We start from the raw sequence: 22,219 nt of genomic DNA, 5'->3' as shown, positions 1-22,219 counted from the left end.
GCAATCGACAAATAGAAAGAAATCGGGGTTAAACTTTCCATGACATCATTCAACCACGAGGTGGCGAAGTGAGCTGCATTGGAAATTCGACATCGAAGGTCACTCGAGTTAGTCCAAGTCCACGTGCTGTAACAAGTTTTTGATTCAATTTCTGTTTTATCAAGATAAATATGAAGAGTTCTATTACAGCAGAGCAGATTGCAGAGTGGTTTACAGTAGGGTCCCAGTTCACCAATATCAGAATTACAGATGAAGTCGCACAAAAGCCGGAGGCGACATCACCAGTACGGAATTGGTGAGTTAAGTTTAGTTGTAGGCCTAGTTACACAATGAGTTACACCCAGCTCGGTTTTAACGGTAATTGAGTTACAGGGATATTTTGCCTAGTTATTGCAGGCTGAAATTCATTGCTCAAAATGTACTTTCTAACGAAAAATGTGACCTCGCAGGTGTGGCCCGACGAGGCCTATCAAAAATTTGAACCACTAATTTTTCGCAATTTATTCTTTAACAAAAGTTCCCAAATGTATTATGAAATCCGTTATGGAAAAAAACGACGACACAAGCGAAAGGAACATTTTATTTCACAATGACTGTCCAGTTCTTGGCCTTGATTAGTCACGATTAATGGGCTTGTACAGCGCGACGGCACAGAGCGAGGACCTCCATTTTTGGAAGCAGTGAGCATTGGACCGTTGCGGTGTGCGTGGTCATGTTTTTTGGTTTTAGTTATTGGGAAATTGCCATTATGGAGATAAATTGGTGGTGAACGGTTGATAGGTCGCTGCCTCAGTTGTTCCGTTAGTCTTCAGTTCTAGGACCTGAGTGTTTTTTGAAAGATTAAAATATGAATTTCTCCAAGTACTTGGTTAACGTAGTTTAAGTTCAGGTTTATTCCACCCAAATACTACTGAAAGTGCAGCCTCTAACCCGTTTCCCCGAATACATTCTGTCTCACGAGAATGTATTCGGGGAAACGTGACTTCACATTTCCTATAATGTAACTTTAATTGGACGTTCATTTGTTGTACTTTTAAGTGAAAATTACGTTTTTGACCATGGCATGGGGTCAATGTTCATACAAGGCTCCATCTCATGCATCTCTATGTTTAAGCTGAAGGGGAAGACGTACACAATTTAAAAAGGAACATGCATGGTTTCAGGACACCCCGGGATTGGACTTCATGTCCCCGAGTTTCTTTGTGGGAATCGTTTCCCCTTTTAAATCGTAGTGCTGTATCCTACTGTGGCCCTCACGGGAACTGGGAAGTGTAGAGGAACACCCCAGTCCCTGTAGCCAGCTAAAGAGTCAGAGCGCTGCATGGCCCGGTCCACGTATCCAGAGACGGTCGGGATCTCCTCCCTTGCAGGCTCGGTGCATGTCAGTGCGGTAGGAGTGATGTGGCCACGCTTCACTTGGTAGCGGTCGGTCCATGCCTCCGTGTGTCGGAGCTCAGCTTCGGGCCCCGAATGCTCCACTTCCTCCAATTCTTCTCTGCTGAGGAAGTCTCCCAACACCTGCTTGAAGACGAACACTGGCTCCCAGGGCAGAACGCGGTCGGTGGCCAGCGCCTCGCGAAACCTTCGAATCACACGTATCAAAGTGTTATTAACAATGGTGGTAGTTTTACATAATTAATGACATTTATAAATCAGATGTTTATAATTTATCTACACTCCCATATAATTACTTGGAATATCACATTGTGGCGGAGCGTCTTCAGGGATGCAAATAATCTCTTCCCTTGTGCCTCTTTTGTAATTGTGTCAAAGTGGACTGAATAAATGCAGCTGGCCCAAGCATCCTTGTAACTGCCTTCTAGCTAGGCCATCACACCCACATCCCATCAGCCCTCGATATCCCTGCCAACATACACCATGGCATGGCCAGGCACTGAAATCCAATGTCTTGCCATTTCTACAAAAATATGTAATCTATAAGACTACTGTAGAATAAAGAATGCGGTCGTTTTGTATACATTCAGGGAGAGGGAAGGGCCAGGCTACAGGCAGCATCCCCAAAAATCACCACTGCAACAACATTGCATCCTGTTTGCAGAGCAGTGTTACCCCCAAGGTTTACCTGACTTTTCTGACCCCTGTAAGGCATCCTAGATGGGATGTGTGGCAGCGCACATAGCCTACTTCTGTGACGGTAACGCGTAATGGCTTGCTTGGCACCCTGCCCTGGCGCTCGCTCTCCCCCTTTGGGTCGTTTCTCTGCTCCTACTGTCATCCTCTCTGTAGCGCGGCGGCGGCTAGCAAGAGTTGATGGCATGAGGCCAGAGTGAGCCAGTCTTCTGCTAGTCTGCTAGGCACCTGGAGAGAACGGCGGCGGCGTGGGTCGGGGGGACCCGAGCGCACAGGCCCTCAAGGTGCAGGAGTTCGGCCGCGGGGATCAGCGTCCGTAGCCTGGGGTACTTCTGGAACCACCGGAGGCCCAGGGCCAGGCGGTGCTCACGCTCCAACCGCCGAGCGAGGCGCTCTCGCTCCTCCACATGCCACAGCAGCTCTGTGAGCAACATGTGGCCGGCCGCCGCCCCCGGGCTCCGCAGGCACGGCCCCTCATCCTTCACTGGCTCTTCTGCTTCACGGGACCATTTCATCCAGCTGAACAGAGGCATGGTGGGGAGTGATCCTAGGGAGAGAAACAGGAGGGAGCTGCTCTTTTATGGAACAGAATGAGGTCATGACGTGTGTCTATCACCAAGCATCTTTGTCTGACATTTTCTAAAAGAATGACAGTATTGTTGAATCCCGATTTGCTCCACGCTTCCCAGTGCACCTGGGGGTGACAATCTAAACATGGCTTTTTAAGCATCATTTTTAACATTCCCATAATGAATGGTGATGAACGGTTTCGCCCTGCCCCAGCTGACCTCTGGTCCACACTTGTCGGGGTTGTGAGTGTCTCTAGTCCTATTCTATCTGGCTTGGAATATATCCCTTGTGTGCCGAAGTGACTTTGACTCATCATGGAAGACGTTTTTTGCGCAGACCACACCTGAGTGTAGGACAGAGGACACATCCTTAAGGGTCAGAGGTCACTGCACAGGATAGCCCTACCCTGGATTTGTTTGTAAAACCAATGGCAAGGATAAACAGTGTTGTACCTGCATGATGTTGAAAGTGACCGTCTGAGCCTCCTCTTAACACTCCTTTACACCTTATCTTGAAAGATTAGCTTTTTCTAAGGTGCCTGAAATCATAGAACGGTACATACTTACAATTGGGCACTTCAATGCAGATCCTGTAGCGTTAAAATGTGCAAACAAAATCTTTCAACCAAGAGTCCTTGATTTCTTGCCTCCATGGATAAGACAAAAGGAACTTCATTCCTGGAGTTTTCCGAAAGCATCATTCTGGAAAAACAACTGCTGTAGCGGCATAAATGAGTGCTCAGACTTTCTGGTTGGTAAATCTTCCTGCTCCGGATGAGGACGGAGTCTTCTTATCATCCCTCCCGATGCTCCTCTGTCTGTCTGGGGGAGAGTTAGTATTGCATTGGTCTATGACTAAGAGCTGTCACCTCTCCTCTGCTCTCACCCCGCTCTCACCTCTCTCTCTCTCTCTCTCTCTCTCTCTCTCTCTCTCTCTCTCTCTCTCTCTCTCTCTCTCTCTCTCTCTCTCTCTCTCTCTCTCTCTCTCTCTCTCTCTCTCTCTCTCTCTCTCTCTCTTCCCCCCCCCCACACTGCCTCGTGCTAAGGTCAGAGGCTTTGTTGAATGTGCAGGCTCAGGAGGGGGCGCATGGGAGAGCGAGGGAGAGCACATGCATCGCCTGCCTGGGCCCATGCATGTGTATGAGCTCCTCGGGCTGCTGGTGGTGCTTCCGTCTGCTGGGCTCATGGTGATCACATGGCCAGTAGAACGTGTGTTCTGCCGGGGGATGTGCCTCTCTGAAGGACACACACTTTGTATTACTTATTTCAGTTGTCTACGATTACAAAGCCTCTATTTATTTTGGCTACGCTGCAAGTGTGAGACTAGACAGCCCAAGCCGAGCTGTCAACCTGAATCACTTTATTTTTGTTGTTAACAAAGCATTTATATTCAGCAATTGAATAAGAGCTACTATAAATAGTGAGTACTATTCAATGGAATCTTGTTATAAAAACAATCTCAATACAATAGGTAAAATACAACTGTGGAATATGACACAGCAAATGTAAGATTTATCACGTTAATTTCATCTTCAATTGATACAATTAATTTTTATAACATTTTTTCATTATTAAAAATATACATTTTGTATTCTAAAGATGTAGTCAACAACTAAAGATTTACAAGACTTAAAAAATCGTGCACAGTGGTCCTTCAAAAAAGCAAAATTTTAAATGATATTTTTTTCAGTGCGTCACAACTGGTCAGCCCCAGGAATGATCCTCCAGATGGTGGACTGAGGGGCCCAATCACAGAGCTTCTGGGAAGTGAGTGTTGTAACTCCAAGGTCTTCAATGTTCATTTAAGTTCGCAACAAATGTATTTGTCTCTGTCCGTGTCTCCTTCTGTTTTTCATTTAAACGTCTCTCTCTCGATGGGGAGATAGATATTTTCTCTACTAACAATAGTCTATGTTCAATTCAGGTGGTGTACCTCGTCTAGCGAGCTATGAGTATCCCAGCCTGCCAATAAAGAAAAACAGACAGGAGGTAAAGACACAATGTCTGTAACGCACACGCAAACAGCAATGTGTCATGTTGTCAGAGTACAAACACACCTGCCTGCAGAGCTGCTGTTACTGGGCTGATGTGGAGACTTTTAGATGTGACAGGAGATGAGATGAATCAGCTCCTCAACCCTGAAGTGTTTCTGTGTGAAAGCAGAATATATTCACCTGTCCACCAGTTTGTTAAAACTCGTTTACCCGACAGTAGTCCTCTGCATCTTCAAGCTGGTGCACATACTCTTTTGGGTTGAGCTTGGTTTGTACTGTTGTTATCTGTGTATCCCCATGATTTGGATGTTTTACTTATTATTCTTATTTTTTTCACTTAAGCACTTTATTGCGGGTTTTGTACAAAAAGCGCTCTGTAAATAAAGTGTGATTTAGTTTGCCGAGGAAGCAACGCTCCTTCAGGCTGTTATTCTCCTCAGTGTCTTGAGTGTTGTTCTCTTAATTACCCACTCTACTGAAGCGTTAATGCATTGCTCCTAACTCGTCCTCCGTCCCCAGCTCATCTCTCTGGTAGAAAACAACTCCGTGGTGATCATCCGTGGAGCCACGGGCAGTGGCAAGACCACCCAGCTGCCCCAGTTCATCCTGGACCACTACAGCCAGAAGAACGCCCTGTGCAACATCGTGGTCACCCAGCCACGCAAGATCGGAGCAATTAGCGTCGCCCGATGGGTGGCCACCGAGCGCAGGTGCACCCTGGGCAGTCTGGTGGGCTATCAGGTGGGTTTCCTGGTCACGGTTCAGTAACGCCTCACCTGTGTTGACCAGCTTGTTCCACTGTAGCAAACCAAGATGCACTTCTACAACATGAAGCACAAAGTAAAATAAACAAAATTAAATTGTTATAGTATAAAGGTTGTATCATCAAAATCCATGAAACCACAGAGTTAGATTACAGGGGCACTTCTAAATGTTACATTACAGTCTTGTGTTTATCCTTACACTTCTGTTGTCATCTAACGGTGTCAGTAAGTGAGCTGGCATGGTTGACCGACAATAGCTGTACACTGAATAGAGATTTCTTCAGATGAGGCTCAATGAATAAATTTGACATCTAGTATTTGTATCCATGATCTGTCTGTATTGTATGTAGTTCCTGTTGTCTTTGTTCCCTCTACAACAAATACCAAAACTAAGAAGCCCTACAGCCTCACCCATGGCCCTCTCTGTTGCCCTTCCTGCCCCCTCTCCTCTCTGTTGCCCTTCCTGCCCCCTCTCCTCTCTGTTGCCCTTCCTGCCCCTTCTCCACTCAAGACCAGCCATGAACCTCCCATCAGAAATCCATTCTCAACCTTTTGCGTGCTGGTCTTCCACTTCAAATGCAAATTAGCACTGCAGAAATTAAGCCTTTTATTTCTGGTCATCTTTCTAGCTTTGCATCACATAGCATTTGAACAGGCTTGAGCTCTAGCTGCACCCATAGTTGGATAATACATCTGTCTGTCCTTCCATCCGTTCTCGAGCAGCGAGAGAGAGTAACAGGTCATTATCTTATATTCCAAAGCCCCTCCATCTCTTATTTTCACAGAGAGTTGCTTTTATGCTGTCATCGCTCTGTTTTCCCCCAGGGCGAGTGATGGAGTGGCTGATTGTGCCTCTCTCTTCCTTCCCACTACTCTATGCCTGCTCTCTCGTCCTCTCCTCTGAAGGGACCAGAGGGCGAGATGCCCATGATTCTGGAGGTCATGAGTAGGAGTGTGATTTCTCTTCCTCCTCGCAGGGGCGGGGGCATGGCGAGAGAGCGGCCAGGGCACTCTGCAGCGCTGGCCCAGGCCCCTGACTACCTTGAGGGCCGTTGTTACATGTTCACTGATTACAAATCAGTCTCCCTCACTAAGCCGTCGTCGCCATGTATTCATGTTGAAGTCAGCCTGCTATATGCCTTATCGAACATACCCATCCAATTTAACTATGCAATGAATCCAATTAAATGTAGTTAATTGATTACGAAGGATTGTCAGAACAATCAATCAGCGAGTATGCAGGTGTCACGTGCAATAATAGGCGTAGTAATCCTTAACCAAAATCTGTACGTAGATGCAGCTCTTCTGAAAACTGTGTTCTGCTGGGGGTTGTGCCTCTCTGAAGGACACAATCTTTGTATTACTTATCTCAGTTGTTGATGATTATAAAGCCTCTACTTATTTTGTGTGTGTGTGTGTGTGTGTGTCAGGTGGGCCTGGAGAAGATGGCCACAGAGCACACCCAGCTCATCTACGTCACCACCGGCGTGCTGCTGCAGAAGCTTGTGGCCACCAAGACCCTCAACGAGTACTCGCACATCTTCGTGGATGAGGTGCGGGAAAAACACGGCTCAGTTGTCTTAGCCTGTTGCGCAACGTTGTCTTCGTGGAACGAGAAGTGGGTCATCATCGACCGCACACTCGCTGAGTGCCGTGGCTGCTCACCAGCTTTTGCAGAAGACTCGAGACTCACTTGTTCAGAGTTCACCTAGATCGGCATAGCCTCCCCACACACTCCACAGTTCCCTCTTATGCACATATGTTGTATGTCCTGGCACTTAATGTACGCCCTTATTGTATGTTGTATGTCCTGGCACTTAATGTCTGCCCTTATTGTATGTTGTAGGTCCTGGCACTTAATGTACGCCCTTATTGTATGTTGTACGTCCTGGCACTTATAAAATAGTACTTAGCATTAACCTAACAATTGTAAGTGCTTGGAAATTGTTTCTATGAACATCCTTACTGTACCGACAGCAGTACATTGTTGTTTCTCTTTCTTCTGACAAATGTACTTTTTGCAAGTCGCTTGGGATAAATGTGTCTGCTAAACGTAAATGTAATCTCTCTCACCGCTGTCCCAGGTTCACGAGCGGACGGAGGAGATGGACTTCCTGCTGCTGGTCATCCGAAAGCTCCTCCACTCCAACTCTCGCTACGTCAAGGTAGCGTCCAGATGAAGGTTGTTGGGTCCCTCCCCCCCCGTCCCCTCTGAACGTTGACCCCATGCCAACGTGTTGCCCTCCAGGTCGTCCTCATGTCCGCCACCATCAACTGCAGGGAGTTTGCGGAGTACTTTGGCTCTGCGGTGCGGGGCCAGATGAACCCCGCGTACGTGTTCGAGGTGGACGGCGCTCCGTACGCCATCGAGCAGAGCTACCTGGACGACCTGCGCGCGCTGTGTCGAGGCAGGGTGAGCAGAGGGAGGAGGCCCCGTGTCTCTAGTGTCTAAGGTCTCTCTGTGTCCAGGCAGAGGGAGGAGGCCCCGTGTCTCTAGTGTCTAAGGTCTCTCTGTGTGTCCAGGCAGAGGGAGGAGGCCCTGTGTCTCTAGTGTCTAAGGTCTCTCTGTGTCCAGGCAGAGGGAGGAGGCCCTGTGTCTCTAGTGTCTAAGGTCTCTCTGTGTCCAGGCAGAGGGAGGAGGCCCTGTGTCTCTAGTGTCTAAGGTCTCTCTGTGTGTCCAGGCAGAGGGAGGAGGCCCTGTGTCTCTAGTGTCTAAGGTCTCTCTGTGTCCAGGCAGAGGGAGGAGGCCCTGTGTCTCTAGTGTCTAAGGTCTCTCTGTGTGTCCAGGCAGAAGGAGGAGGCCCTGTGTCTCTAGTGTCTAAGGTCTCTCTGTGTCCAGGCAGAGGGAGGAGGCCCCGTGTCTCTAGTGTCTAAGGTCTCTCTGTGTCCAGGCAGAGGGTGGAGGCCCTGTGTCTCTAGTGTCTAAGGTCTCTCTGTGTCCAGGCAGAGGGAGGAGGCCATGTGTCTCTAGTGTCGAAGGTTTTGTACAGAGACAGACTCTGCATAGCCTCCCCCCTTACCCCCCCCCCCCCTCATTATAAATCACCTACTGTGGTGGTTGAACCTCTAAATGCTTTAACCCAGCACGTCCGTGGAAGCACACTCCTAACGGTTTTACATCATGTTTGGTGTGACGGTTGGTAGCTCCTCCCCATGCTTCAGGTATTTGGTTCCTGTAGCCCTTGGTTTTAAGGCGATGTTACTGGATGGAGGGCAGCAAATCCCAAGGAGCTGCTCCACCCCCAGGATACCATGATATAGATAAATCGAATAAAATACGATAAATCTATATTTTGAATGTCGGTAATCTTTTACTCCCCAATATCGGCATCGGCACCTGCAGTATGGGTCGGGCTCTAGTTGTGAGCGTTGTTGCTTGGGTCTGCCCAACAGGTGGTGCCTTTGAGCAGCGACGAGCCCAACATATCCCAGGAGATGTACAACGTCGCCATCAGCCTGATCCAGAGCTTTGATGAGTTGGAGACCAAAGACCAATGGTAAGGAGGCTCGTTCTTTTAGGAACATGTTAAACCACATGGAACTCGATACAGCACTACATCTCGGAGGATATTCCAAACCGCTTGACGCCTGCTCTTCCTGGTGTTTAGCAAGAAGACGGAGCAGGACGCGAGCCTGACGCTGCCCGAGCGCGGCAGCGTGCTGGTGTTCCTGCCGGGACTGAAGGAGATCGGGAACATGCAGGAGGGCCTGGCCACGCTGGTCCGCAGAAGGTGGATTCACTCTGTGCATTTGACGTAGACGAGCCATCCCCGCAAACGCTTTCAAAGGCTGGGAAGAAGAGGGCTCTGTAACCAATAGAGATGTTCCGATACAGAGCATATACCGATGCAGCATCTTGCATTGTAACTACTAACAGCACTTGTTCTTGTCACAGGGTTCCCTTTTCGCTGAACTAGATCATTTACATTTATAATCTCTTATTATAATAATACATTTGTAAACCCGATACTGCATTTTAGGCAGTATCTAAGGAATTTCTGATACTGGTATCGGAACAACTCCAGTAACCAATGAGGACGATCACTTTGCACAGAGGCGGCGATTGTTTATAAACTTGCAGCCAATTGACTGGTTACGTATACAGTGTTTTAAATACTATTCCCCATCTGTAGATGGATACCGGTAACTATATATCTAGTATGCCCTGTATATGTGTCTCCGAATAAAAGAGTCTGTGATGGCCGTGCTCTTCCTCAGGCTGCAGGTGTATCCGCTGCACTCCACGTTGACAATGGAGGAGCAGAACGGAGTGTTCGTTGTGCCTATTCCCGGCTACAGGAAGGTAGGAAGCATGTTGGGAGCCGAGCGGTGTTCCTGGGGTTCCTGTTGTTCCTGGTGTCTGTTCCTAGCAACAGCAAGGTAGGAAGCATGTGAGGAGCAGAGCGGCTTTACTGGCGTTCCTGGTGCCTGTACCCGGATATAGGGAGGTAGGAAGCATGTGAGGAGCAAAACGGACTGTTCCTGGTGTTCCCGGATACAGGAAGGTAGGGAGCATGTGAGGAGCAGAACGGTGTTCCTGGTGTTCCCGGCTATAGGAAGGTAGAAGCATGTGCTCCAGACTTCCTGACATCCCAGCTCTCTATCCGCTGGAAAGAGGAGAACTCGAGTACTAGATTTGGACGTCAGTATTCGTTGTCTCAAAGCGTCCATAGAGATATATATTTCAGTCGTTGTGAATGCCCGTCCTTGCTGTCATGGCCTTGATGAGTCTCTCCCCCCAGATCATCCTCTCCACCAACATCGCTGAGAGCTCTGTAACGGTTCCTGACGTCAAATATGGTACCGGCCCACTCTTACTGTTGTGTTGTCAGTATGCCAGCATCTTTGAGCGCTTTGGATGAGTTGAAGACGTAAAACGATACAAAACGCTCTATTCGCCCACAGTGATTGACTTCTGCCTGGCTCGTCACCTGGTCTGTGACAAGGAAACAAACTACCAGTCCCTACAGCTCACCTGGGCCTCAAAGACCAACTGCAACCAGCGTAAAGGTAACACTCACTCACTCACTCACTCACTCACTCACTCACTCACTCACTCACTCACTCTCTTTTAAAGGCATGTCTATATTTCATGAAGGATAGTATTGTTATACTGTACTACAGCCCATGACCCTCTGGTTCCCCCTGACCTCCAGGCCGGGCGGGCCGCGCCTCCAAGGGCTACTGCTACCGGCTGATCACCAAGGAGTTCTGGGAGAAGGATATCCCAGAGTACATGATCCCTGAGATGCTGGTAAAGATGTCCACGCATCCACCAGTAACCTCAACGTGGGAGGTGGTCCACCTCAGAGAGAAGCCCTGTTGGTGCCGTGGATCTGCTGATCTCCTCCCTTGTGTCCCAGGTGGCTCCTCTGACCAGCATCATGCTGAAGGTGAAGCTCCTGGACATGGGGAACCCCCGCATGCTGCTCTCCACGGCCCTGTCCCCCCCCAACCTCCAGGGCATCTTCAGGACCGTGCTCCAGCTCAAAGAGGTGCTGCTGGCTCTGATCAAGGGGTCCTGCGGTGTCTCCCTTCAGAAGCCCTCCTTCTGGGGGGAGACGGTGCAGAGCTTCTGGGGGGAGATGTTGCAGAGCTTCTGGGGGGAGACGGGGCAGAGCTTCTTGGGGGGAGACATCAGAGCTTCTGGGGGAGACGGGGCCGAAGCTTCTGGGGGGATCCTGTGTCGTTGAAGCGTTCATGAGGGGATTTTAATATGTTTATACAGCGGCCAGTCTACAGTTTTGATTTGAGACCTTAACAGATGCTCTCTTTTACATTCTACCACTGCTAGCCCAATTTAAGTTTGTGCCAATTACGTCCATACTGATCCCCGCATCCAGTAACATGATTGGTCAAATACAAATGTTTACATTTATATTTAGGGCATTTAGCAGACGCTTTAATCCAAAGCCACTAAGTCAATGTGTCAGAAGGAGAAACAACAATATCGCTGTCTGTACAGTAAGGAAATAAGTGCCAAGCACTAACAATCGCTAGGTTAACCCATTCCCTGTATACAACCAAGATATTGAGATGCTACACGATGCTAAGTACTATATTTAAGAGCCAGGACGTACAAACATACAATTATGAAGCTCAAGAAAGTAAAACCCTCTGCTCACCCAGGTCGGAGCTCGTCTGCCATCTTTAGGACCACTGACCGTAGCCCTCCCCCCAACCCCACGTTCCTTGGGACGGGGGGGTTATGAACGCTCTGGGCTGGGTAAGCGCTGGGTCCAGCTCTGTCACAGCGCATCAGAGCGGTCCCCGGGACGTGCTGAATCAGGAGCGTCAGGGAGTGTTAGCACCTCAGCAGGGTGTCCACAGCGGTTAGGTGTCCACCATCATGTCCCGGTGTTCAGCCCCGTCGCAGAAAGACGTAGACTCCGCACGATCAACGACATGACTAACGCTGTATTTACTCGCAGGGTTAGCACGTAATTATTGGAGTATATATATTTGCGTATTCATTTTGGAGGGTTGAGAGTACGAGGGGTGATTAGGCCGAATGTCTGTCTTTACGCTATGAATTAAGAATGAAGAGCCTGAAACATGTCTTCCCTAAAGATGGGGGCGCTATCGGCCAAAAACGACCGTCAAAACTACAACTACGACGGGGAGCTGACGTTCCTGGGGCGCGTGTTGGCCCACCTGCCCGTGGACCTGCACCTGGGCAAGATGATCGCCCTGGGCCACGTCTTCGGCTGCCTGCAGGAGAGCCTCATCATAGGTGAGCCTGGCTCTCTCTCACCATGACAGCGATGTGAATGAGCGGGCCTGATGTGTCCGCTGTCAGCGCGTGTCACCATGACTGAGTTTTGCCCGTTTTGTCTTCCCTCAGTGGCCTGCCTCTCTCTAAAGAGCTTCTTCGCTGTGCCCTACATGCAGATGATGGCCGGCTACAGGTAGGCCTGTCCCAGCACTCAGAGAGATGGACACTCGGCGGCTCAACTGTGTTCACTGTTGTGTAAAAATAAATCAAATCGAGGAAAAACAACATGTTTAAATGTTGTAACACAACTGTGTGTTAAAGCTAGGGTAGGGTAGCTTAGCTAGGTTGAAGCATGATCCACTGCAATAGAAACGCATGCTATGCAGGACATGTACATAGAAGACCTTTTGGCAGATGAATTAAGTTCAGAAAGGAATAAAACATCCAAAAATTGACACTATATATATTGTATGTACGATTCGTAACTTTGACTTCCAGGACCAAGCTGGGCTTCGCCAACGGCGTCCCCAGCGATGCCATAGCGTTCCTCAATGCCTTTAAGGTAACACTGGTTGACCTGAAGTGAAACCTTCCTAGAGAGTATCACGTTTTATTATCTGGCTGTATATCTATAAACTTGTTTCATACGTTCTCCACTCGTCCTGCCAGGCTTGGCAAACTGCTAAGAAGACGGGACAACTGAGACACCCAAAGGTGAGCATGTGCTGAAACAGAACGTGAACGACTGTGACTATCGAGGTGTTCAATCGGGTTTTAATATTGGTCAAATACAATAGCAACTATAAGCCTTTGCACCCGAACACAATATGAATTGGTGTTCTTAATTGGCAACACAACTTCAGATCATCTAGTTGCGATTGGCCTCTTTAAGGCAATCTGGGCCACCTTGCTGCCCTCCAAGTACTCCTGGAAACCATTAAAGGCCGCTGATACACGGTGACCTGCTGCGTGTCATTGGCTCTGAGGACCCACTTGACGCCTAGCTCTGTGTGCTCCTGGTGAACCTTCCTTCACAGGACGAGCTGGACTGGGGAAAGGAGAACTTCATCCAGATCAGGAGGATCAGAGAGGTACACTGGCCCAAGCCTGGATCATTGAAGGACACTTGGAACTCGTGACACAGTTGTGGAGGCACTTTCCATTGAACGGGGTTATGCAACGATTCATTTTGTGGCCGTACAGAAAACACTGTGAATACTGTGGATCATCCAGCCCTGCTCGGAACAAAGCGGACATTTGCTCGAACTTGTTCCTGACCTTTTCAGATGATCCAGTAATTGTCTGAAGGGATGAGACATCTGAATTAGGCATAGTGCTTTTGTGGAAATGGCACGTTCATCCAAATAGGAGTGTGGAAAAATACTTTAAGCCTTTCTAATTAATATATGCTAGGTAATACACAATCCTATTTTTTTCAAGAACAAACATCTTCTTGTTGGAAATATCTTCTTTTTTTTTTAAGTGTTTGACCTTTAGAAACAATTAGATGGCAACAATTGCGTTATTGAAGGCTGTGTCAACCTTATTTGAAGTTGTTTTAGCTCAATAAGTAGAGCTTTTAGGGTCAGGGGTCAAACACATTAATGAACCGTTTCCACTTTGGATAAGGACGTCCAAGAAATGACAAATAATATTGTAACATTATTATTACTGTATGATTGTAGTTGCACCATGCTGCCCGGGTTCTCTTGATCCATGCCGGTCTCCGCCTCCAGGTCACAGAGTTGTACGAGGACCTGAAGAAGCGTGTCTCCCACTTCAACATGATTGTGCCCGAGAGCCCTCCACCCACAGACCAAACCAGCATCAACCGCCAGAAGTTCATCATCCAGGTGACCTTCTCAATGAAATTATTCAATAATATAACTTCACTTGAAATCGCAATTCAGCTTTCAAACCTGAAAACAAATCCAAAAAGTATTGAAACAGCATGTTTTTACTGGAAATGCACTTTTCTTTACTGTAGTCTTGGTGCTCAGAAACGTGTGACTGACCAGTGATGTAGCACAGATAGATAACATGAACCCTGTATACTTAGCATTGTGTAGCATCTGATCCTAGTTATCTTTTCTGTATAAAGAGAATGGGTTAACCTAGCGATTGTTGGTGCTCGGCACTTGGTTCTATGAACATCCTTACTGTGATGACACTGATATATTGTTTCTCTTTTTTCTGACAAATGTACTTATTGAAAGTCTCTTTGGATAAAAGCGTCTGCCAAATTCCCTAAATGTAAATGTACCCCTCTAACTAAAGGGGATCTTTTATAGGGAAATTTCCACATAAACAAGTCGGATCATAGGGGTAGGGTTGGGTATCGTTTGGACTTTATCCAATACTGGTGCATACTCGATACCTTTTTAAACGGTTTAGGTGCTAAAACGGTTCTCGAACCGGTACTTAAAAAAACGAAACCGCACAAACTTGCATACATGCACGAGTTTCAAATGAAGCAGAAAGTCAGCGTAAACTGAGCTGAAGTTTAGGACATCACACACGCTGTTGAATAGCAACAGTGTTTGCTAGCCTACTTGATATGCAAGATTTACGGTTGGCATTAAATTACTCAACTTACCTGAAGTGGAAAGGCTGCTGTGAGTGCTGTGATAAAAAATAAAAAGAATTACAAATAATAATAATTACTCGCTGAAAGCAGGCAGGCACGCAGCTATGCTGCTCGCGTTTACACTTGCATGCATGGAGAACATTACTGCCAGTCATATTAAGTAATATAACGCAGGTGCGCAAGGCAGCCACAGGAGACGCCAAAATTGTTTTCCACCGCTCGGTACCATGTGATTAATTCCCAAGTATTTGAAGCGAATAAGCGACTCTGTTTTTGATTTGTTTATTTGGTTTTGAACAGATTGTTTTGAATGCATGCATCGGTTTTGAGTTTGTTTGTTTGTTACTTTGAAATCACATACGCTCGCAACACACACACACAGACACACACACATTCATTCATTCATTCACGCACGCACCCACTACAACCTGCCGATTTTCAATCAAAACAACGTCAAGTAAGTGATGCCCCAGCACGTTGACAAGTCCGTCTTTATGGTTTATATGTTTGAAAGCTGTGATACACTCTTTAGGCAGTTGGCCTGAAATACCACGCCTCGCAGTCATGGACCTATAAAGAAAGTCGCAGTCGAAGTCATACCATGCGTGTTTAGAAGCGCAACATTGAAAAGGGTCCCGTCTGAAACTGTCACGCAGCGCAGCGTTCCGAACGTTGTGTAATAAAATACCCCGGTATGGCGGTATTTAAAAAAATCATATAACGAAAATACACACCGTTATTCGATGTGAACCGCTATACCGCCCAGCACTAACGCAAGTTGATGCCGCAAAACCATGGGGGCGGGGAAGGGGGCGTTAAAAAAAGTCAGGCACTGTTATGAGGCACCGAAATGTGCGTTCTTATTCGATCTCGGTAGTACCGTTTACGTCGGAACCGGTGCCCTACTGGAACCGAGTTTCGGTGCTCAATCCTCCTCAGGGGTGAGGATAGACTGGTCAGGAAGAAGGTGTTCCAAGCCAAAAGGCCACTGTTGAGGATCAGGGCTACAGATCATTTTGGGTAGATATGTCTTTCTCTTTGATCCCTCGCTCCCCGTCTTCCTCCAGGTGGTAATCGCGGGGGCGTACTACCCCAACTATTTTGTGCAAGGTGAGATGGACGAGGCAATGGCCGCCAGAGACCTGTGTGGCCACGACCCCAGGACCACAGTCATGGTACGTCATTTAGGGATGAACAACACTTAAAATAACTGGGAAAACCCCCCCTAAAGAAGGACTTTTCATCACACACTAAAGTAATGCTGCTCAGAAGCAAGGAACTGATTGAAAATGTATTGTGTATTATGTATGCGATCCAAACCCCGCACTCCACACAAAGACTAAAGAAACAGTTTTTCAGAAAACTCTACTTAATTTACAAAGGTAGGTTCATTCAGAACATGTAACATGCCAATGTCCCCTCCTGCTGGCAGTCTGCGGTCACTTCATCTGAAGGTCTGGATGGTATGGATCAGTGGAGGCTGAGGACCTAAGAAATTGGGCTCAACTTTTTTGTGTGTGTTTGTAGCATTTTTTCATCAAATAAAATGTTATGTGTAAAATGTAAACAAGTAGTCAATGATCTGGATGATCCTATGATGTTTTCTAACCAAGAGGAGAACACACACCCACGCATAAACGCACGAGCACACACGTAAACCCAGACACATGAAAGTCATACTCTGTAGTGATGGAAATTATTAGTGAATTATTAGTAATTATTAGTAATTAGTGAAATTGACGTTTTTTTTTGTGTGACTAGAGACAAATGCAGCCTTACCTTGCTAATACAAAATGAGCATTCATGTGATCATACTATCTAGTTATGATGCCATCCAGCATTTGTACAACATGCACTAATTTGAATTGGTAGTGGTTTATCTCCACCAAGAACCCTCTCCAGGTAGTTTGATCTTCCTCCTGCCTGTCCAGTAGAGCAGGTCCACCTCCTCTGCCCCATCCTCCTCTGGTGCAGTTGAACCTGATCTGTGGTGTGTCTCCCCAGGTGAGGAACCTGCCTCCCTACGGCTTCCTGTACTACAAGCAGCTGCAGTCTCTGTTCCGCCAGTGTGGGCAGGTCAAAGCCATCTCCTTCGACAGCTCCAGGTGCGCTAAAAACCGACAAATGAATACAGATCATGCTTTTAATGCATAAAGTCGTTGTAAAACTGTTAAACAGATGTGATTTATTAAGTGTAACGCGTGAAACCCTAACGCGTGTGTCCGTCGTCGAATCAGAGCGTACGTGGAGTTCACCCAGACGGCCGGGGCCACCGGCGTGCTGAAGGAGGTGACCCTCGCTCTGCTGCTGGCCAATCAGAAGCAGCCGCTGGACCTGTTCACGTATCCCGATGATGAGGTGCAGGCCTGCTCGGCCGGCAGGGCCATCTCCCACATGAAGTACACCCGGTACGCAATGCCACGCCGAAACGGCTCAGTATCACCGATCACTTCTACCCATGCTGCTACAGCCACAGGTCTACCCCCATGACCTTGTGTTGATGCCCGGTCAACACCCATAAGTGTACCCCCGTGACCCTGCGCTGATGCCCGGTCAACACCCACAGGTCTACCCCCGTGACCCTGTGTTGATGCCCGGTCAACACCCACAGGTCCACCCCCGTGACCCTGTGTTGATGCCCGGTCAACACCCATAGGTGTACCCCCATGACCCGTTGGTTCTGTTCCCCCAGGGTGCACGTGGACTTCCAGAACAACACGGTGCGCCCCATTGGGCTGCTGAGCAGTACCGTGGAGCTGGAGAAGCTGCCCCCCACACAAAAGTTTATGATCAGCATCACAGAGGTGAGTGTAGTGCCCCCCCCCCCCCCCCCCCCCCCAACCTGGGGCCACCAGTAAGAATAACGCCCTGGTATAACCATTAAGAGTGCAGCCCTGGTACAACCAGTAAGAGTTAGAGCCCTAGTAAAAAACAGTTAGAGAGAGCCTTGGTCCAGCCAAAACCAGTAAGAGTAGGCCCATGTCAGGCCAGTATGAGTTAGCCTTGGTTAAACCAGTAAGAATAAAACCATGGTACAACAAGTAAGAGTGAGCCTTGTTTGAAGCCAGACTAAGCTGTGTTGCTGTGTCCCTGGGGGGTCCAGTAAGAGTGAGCCTTGTTTGAAGCCAGACTAAGCCGTGGTGCTGTGCCCCTTGGGGGGGGTGGGGTCCAGGTGTTGGAGGTGGGCCGGTTCTGGGGCTACCGGGCCGACGAGGCCAGCAAGCAGAAGCAGGAGAGCCTGACCGAGGCGATCAATGGGCGGCCGCTGCGGCCCGTGGCGGTGTCCCCGCAGCCCAACCTGCTGTGCCTCGCCCCCTTCCTGGAGCGGCGCGGCAGCCTGTACCACCGCGCCAACGTCCGGCACGTGCTGGGCACCACGGTGGAGGTGCTCTGCTCGACACCACACTCTAAATAGTTAATCAAGTCTAGCTTGATGTATTGACTTGTATGTTCATGCAAACAGACTAGTATTCATAGTAGAGGTCAAGTCTAGCTTGATGTATTGACGTGTATGTTCATGCAAACAGACTAGTATTCATTTGTTTGCACCAGCTGACATGTTGCCAGGTGCCAGCTGCCCCCGGTGATTGCCCTGCTGAGATAATAAACGTAAAACAATTTAAATTAAGTAATGTATTAACTAATGTAATTCAAACCCATTAACGTGATCCATGTTAAATGTACTCTTCAGTTCTTCAGCAGAACCTTTTAGGGTCCGACACCTCCTGCCTAACGGCCGATAGTCCTGCGCCCTAGACCCCGCTGAACCCCTCACTGCGCCCCAGTAGAGCGGACCCATGGGGTCCAGGGTTGTGTAGGATGCTGATGGAGGCTCTGTGGATGGATCTGCCCGCAGGTGTTCTTCGTGGACTTTGGCAACACGGCGTCGGCCCCCTGTAGCAGCCTGCGAGAGCTGCCCCCCGACCTGGCCTCTCAGCCCTTCCAGGTACACCCCCCGCCCCTCCTAAGCCTGGCCATGTGGCTGTCATTTACATTTAGGGCATTAAGCAGGCGCCTTTATCCAAAGCGACTCGCAAGAAGTCCATTTGTCAGAAGGAGGAAACAACACCTCGCTGCCGGCACAGTGAGGATGTTTATGGAACCAAGCGCAGTCACTAACAATCGCTAGGGTAACCCGTCCCCTGTACACAACAAAGATGGCTAGGATAAGACGCTACACGATGCTCAGTGCTATGTTTAAGTGCAAGGACGTACAACATACAATAAGTGCGTAAGAGGGATTGGGGGGGGGAGTGTCTAGGTGAACTCTGGACAGGGCTGGCAGCTTCTCCCCAGCATGCTGCTCTCAGGCCTGAGACGACAAGAGTCAACAGAGTGTCGTCACGGGGATGAGGGCTGCAGCACGGCGTCAGGCGGTGAGGCAGCGTTTACTGATCTGTTGTTGTTGTTTTTGTGGCCCCTACAGGCCCAGGAGTTCTATGTGGTGGGCATGCGGCCCTCCGCCCAGTCCCTGATCCTGGGGGACCAGTGGAGCAGCCAGGCCCGCGACCGCTTCATCAAACTGACCCGGGGCAACGTGGCCCTGGCGGAGCTCTACTCCACCCAGCAGGGGGTCCTGCACGTGGGGCTGTTCATCACCGCCAAGGGCCAGGAGGCCCTCAACGTGGCCCGCATCATGGTGGAGGAGGGCCACGCCCTCCCAGCCCTGGAGGGCTACAACTCCCAGGTGATGCAGCGAGGGCCTCACACAGTTCAGGAGGTGTTTGATATGAGAGCTGAGTGGATCGTCCAGCCTGTAAGAGCAGCAGCCACCTCATATGTGGGGGAAAGACCGAGGGAGGAGCATTCGGACTAACTAAGGTTCAGGGATCAGCTGCTTGATGTGTACCAGGAAGGGAACGACAAGGGGCTTACTAATACAACCGCATGTGAAATGTCATCAGCTAGAGAGCGTTGGGGGAACTGGTGATTCTGTAGCACCGTGGACTGATGAGACGTTTGTGGTTTCAGCAAAACCACGAGCAGGTGATGTCCATGTACAAAGACATGGCGGACAAGACGTACGTCCCCAACTCTGCCGGGGGCTCGTGGCAGGACCGCCTGACGGAGAAGACAGAGCTCATCTCCGATCTGCTGTCCCGCTTCAAGGACAACAAGTCCTACCCCAAGACCAAGGCAAACGCACCTCGCCACCCGACACTCTAATACCCATTCTGACCACGTGAGGGAGTCGGCCTCCACCATGTGTCATGGCGCCAGTTTGTCAGCAGATGGCGACACGCCGCAGCCCAGTTCACGAGACGTTTTAAAATGACAGATATGTCTCATGGCTACAGGCCGTGACCACGGCCCGCCGTCCCGGGTGTGACGGGTCACGTGTGTCCTGACCTGCTCTCTCTGTCTCCCGCCGGCCCGGGTGGTGACGGGTCACGTGTGTCCTGACATGCTCTGTCTCTGTCTCCCGCCGTCCCAACGCCGCAGGTCCGGGTGAACGGACCCAACAGCCCCTACAGAGTCTCCTTCCACAGCTTCAGCCACTCGACCTACTACAAGTAGGTACCCCTGGGCATGGTGCCCGGAGCCCCGCCTGGGGCCCGTACTGACCCCGGGGCCCCGAGCCTCCCCGAGCCCGTGCACGTTGTGTCCCTGGCCCGACACATTAACTGTAATTATGAGCCCCAGCTCGATCTAAACCCGCATATTTTATTAATACGTTGGCTGTTATAACTGACCTTCTCAACGGCTATTCCGAGTTGTTTGTCTTGCAGAACCTCCCTGCTTCTGAAAGGACTAACATCTGCAGCGTCGGGTCGGGGTCAGAGAATCTAAACTCTGGTCCAGACCCCCCAGTACTAACCCTGGTCTCTGGTCCAGACCCCCCAGTACTAACCCTGTCTCTGGTCCAGACCCCCCAGCACTAACCCTGGTCTCTGGTCCAGACCCCCCAGTACTAACCCTGGTCTCTGGTCCAGACCCCCCAGTACTAACCCTGGTCTCTGGTCCAGACCCCCCAGTACTAACCCTGTCTCTGGTCCAGACCCCCCAGTACTAACCCTGTCTCTGGTCCAGACCTGTACTAACCCTGTCTCTGGTCCAGACCTGTACTAACCCTGCCTCCGGTCCAGACCTGTACTAACCCTGTCTCTGGTCCAGACCTGTACTAACCCTGTCTCTGGTCCAGACCTGTACCATCCCTGTCTCTGGTCCAGACCTGTACTAACCCTGTCTCTGGTCCAGACCTGTACTAACCCTGTCTCTGTGCTTCAGGGCAGTGTCCATCCAGAAGTGCAGCCTAAACTCTGGGGTGGTGAATGAGACACCGCAGCACAAGCACCAGAGGATGCTGGTGGCCGGGTCGGTGGTGGTCAGCGCTGATAGTAGGGCGTCGCTCCTTATCTAACACCCAACACTCATAACCCCACAGGGGCCAGCACCTTGAAGTGTGTGTGTGTGTGTGTGTGTGTGTGTGTGTGTGTGTGTGTGCGTGTGCGCCAGGTGCACACATCGTCCTGCGGGACACCACCCTCATGCCGGACATCCCGGGGCTGCCCGCTCTCATCGCCATGCTCTTCACCCCCGTCATGGAGCTACGGTCAGCAGCACTGAGCCACGTGTCCACACAGCTAACGCTAGCCTCCCCCACCTAGCCTCGTAACGTGTTCCCTCCTCCTCCTCCACCCTCAGCACCAACACGGAGAGGACCTGCTACACCGGCGCCCTCTGTGGCCTGGGGTGGAACAGCAGCACCCTGGCCCCCATGCTGCCGGAGCGAGACATGGAGCTGGCCTTCGACTGCCTCCTTGACGTGGAGGACATCACCGAGGTGAGGCCTGCAGAGCTCGCCGACACGGCCTCCTCCTGTGCTCCGGCCCCGTCCCGCTCCGACGGCTAACCCCCCCCCCTCGTCTCGCCCGCAGACCAACACACTGCGGGACTCCATGAACCGCCTGCTGTCGGAGGGGCCCCGGGGCCTCATGCAAATGGGACAGGACCACATCGCCCGTCTGCAGGAGGACTGCCGGGACCGCCTCGTCAGGTGGGCCGTCGGGGGGGGGGGGGCGGCGCCGCTTTGTATCTCCGGGGCAGTTCTTTATATTTCTCAGCGACGTCTTCGGTCTTACTGGTCGCTTTGGCCTTATCGATGGCCTCCGCTTTATTGACCGCCCTGCCTCGCCCTGCAGGCTGTGTGGCAGGACGCCGGCCCGGGAGGAGGCCGCACCCTGGTACTACGAGCGGCTGGGCCAGTGGAACCAGGTACAGGACCCCAGCGGCGGTGCATCGCTGCTGGGCGCTGTATTGGCGGTCGTCGCCCTTTTAATACCATGACGACTGCGTGTGTTGTGTGTGTTTGTGTTTAAACGCGTGCCGTGTGTGCAGGTGGACCCCACGCTGAAGATGGCCATTGTTCAGCCAGAGGGCGGAGGAGCCAGGAGCGTCCCGTTCCTCCTGCACCCCGTCATCCTGCTGGACACCTGAGGACGCGTCGGGCCGCTGCTGCTCCGCTGAGGCACAACACTGCCTTCGGTTTGGTTGCCAGT

At 50.2% G+C, this 22,219-nt stretch overlaps 2 protein-coding genes across 2 annotated transcripts; one reads left to right on the top strand and one right to left on the bottom strand.

Annotated features, from left to right (window-relative positions):
* Positions 1 to 170: 170 nt before the first annotated feature.
* On the top strand, positions 171 to 22,157 carry tdrd9 (tudor domain containing 9; the record flags this gene model as incomplete). The annotated part of the gene is made up of 35 exons (XM_079751970.1): positions 171 to 295; positions 4,351 to 4,427; positions 4,585 to 4,649; positions 5,174 to 5,395; positions 6,849 to 6,971; positions 7,503 to 7,583; positions 7,667 to 7,831; positions 8,812 to 8,915; positions 9,027 to 9,149; positions 9,637 to 9,721; positions 10,161 to 10,218; positions 10,324 to 10,428; positions 10,575 to 10,672; positions 10,782 to 10,913; positions 11,989 to 12,151; positions 12,263 to 12,326; positions 12,632 to 12,695; positions 12,803 to 12,847; positions 13,171 to 13,224; positions 13,870 to 13,986; positions 15,788 to 15,895; positions 16,725 to 16,825; positions 16,958 to 17,128; positions 17,413 to 17,524; positions 17,893 to 18,105; positions 18,577 to 18,666; positions 19,147 to 19,407; positions 19,692 to 19,856; positions 20,163 to 20,233; positions 20,949 to 21,058; positions 21,177 to 21,273; positions 21,366 to 21,504; positions 21,599 to 21,717; positions 21,863 to 21,935; positions 22,059 to 22,157. 35 exons carry the CDS (start codon positions 171 to 173, stop codon positions 22,155 to 22,157), a joined length of 3,999 nt encoding a protein of 1,332 aa, XP_079608096.1.
* On the bottom strand, positions 1,222 to 2,624 carry rd3l (RD3 like; the record flags this gene model as incomplete). The annotated part of the gene is made up of 2 exons (XM_079751972.1): positions 1,222 to 1,582; positions 2,320 to 2,624. 2 exons carry the CDS (start codon positions 2,622 to 2,624, stop codon positions 1,222 to 1,224), a joined length of 666 nt encoding a protein of 221 aa, XP_079608098.1.
* Positions 22,158 to 22,219: the final 62 nt, after the last annotated feature.

Source organism: Pollachius pollachius, assembly GCF_949987615.1.
Source record: "Pollachius pollachius genome assembly, chromosome: 15".
NCBI classification, from domain to species: Eukaryota; Metazoa; Chordata; class Actinopteri; order Gadiformes; family Gadidae; genus Pollachius; species Pollachius pollachius.
The sequence above is the reverse complement of the archived record's forward strand: the minus strand, read 5'-3'. Positions and strand labels throughout refer to the sequence as shown.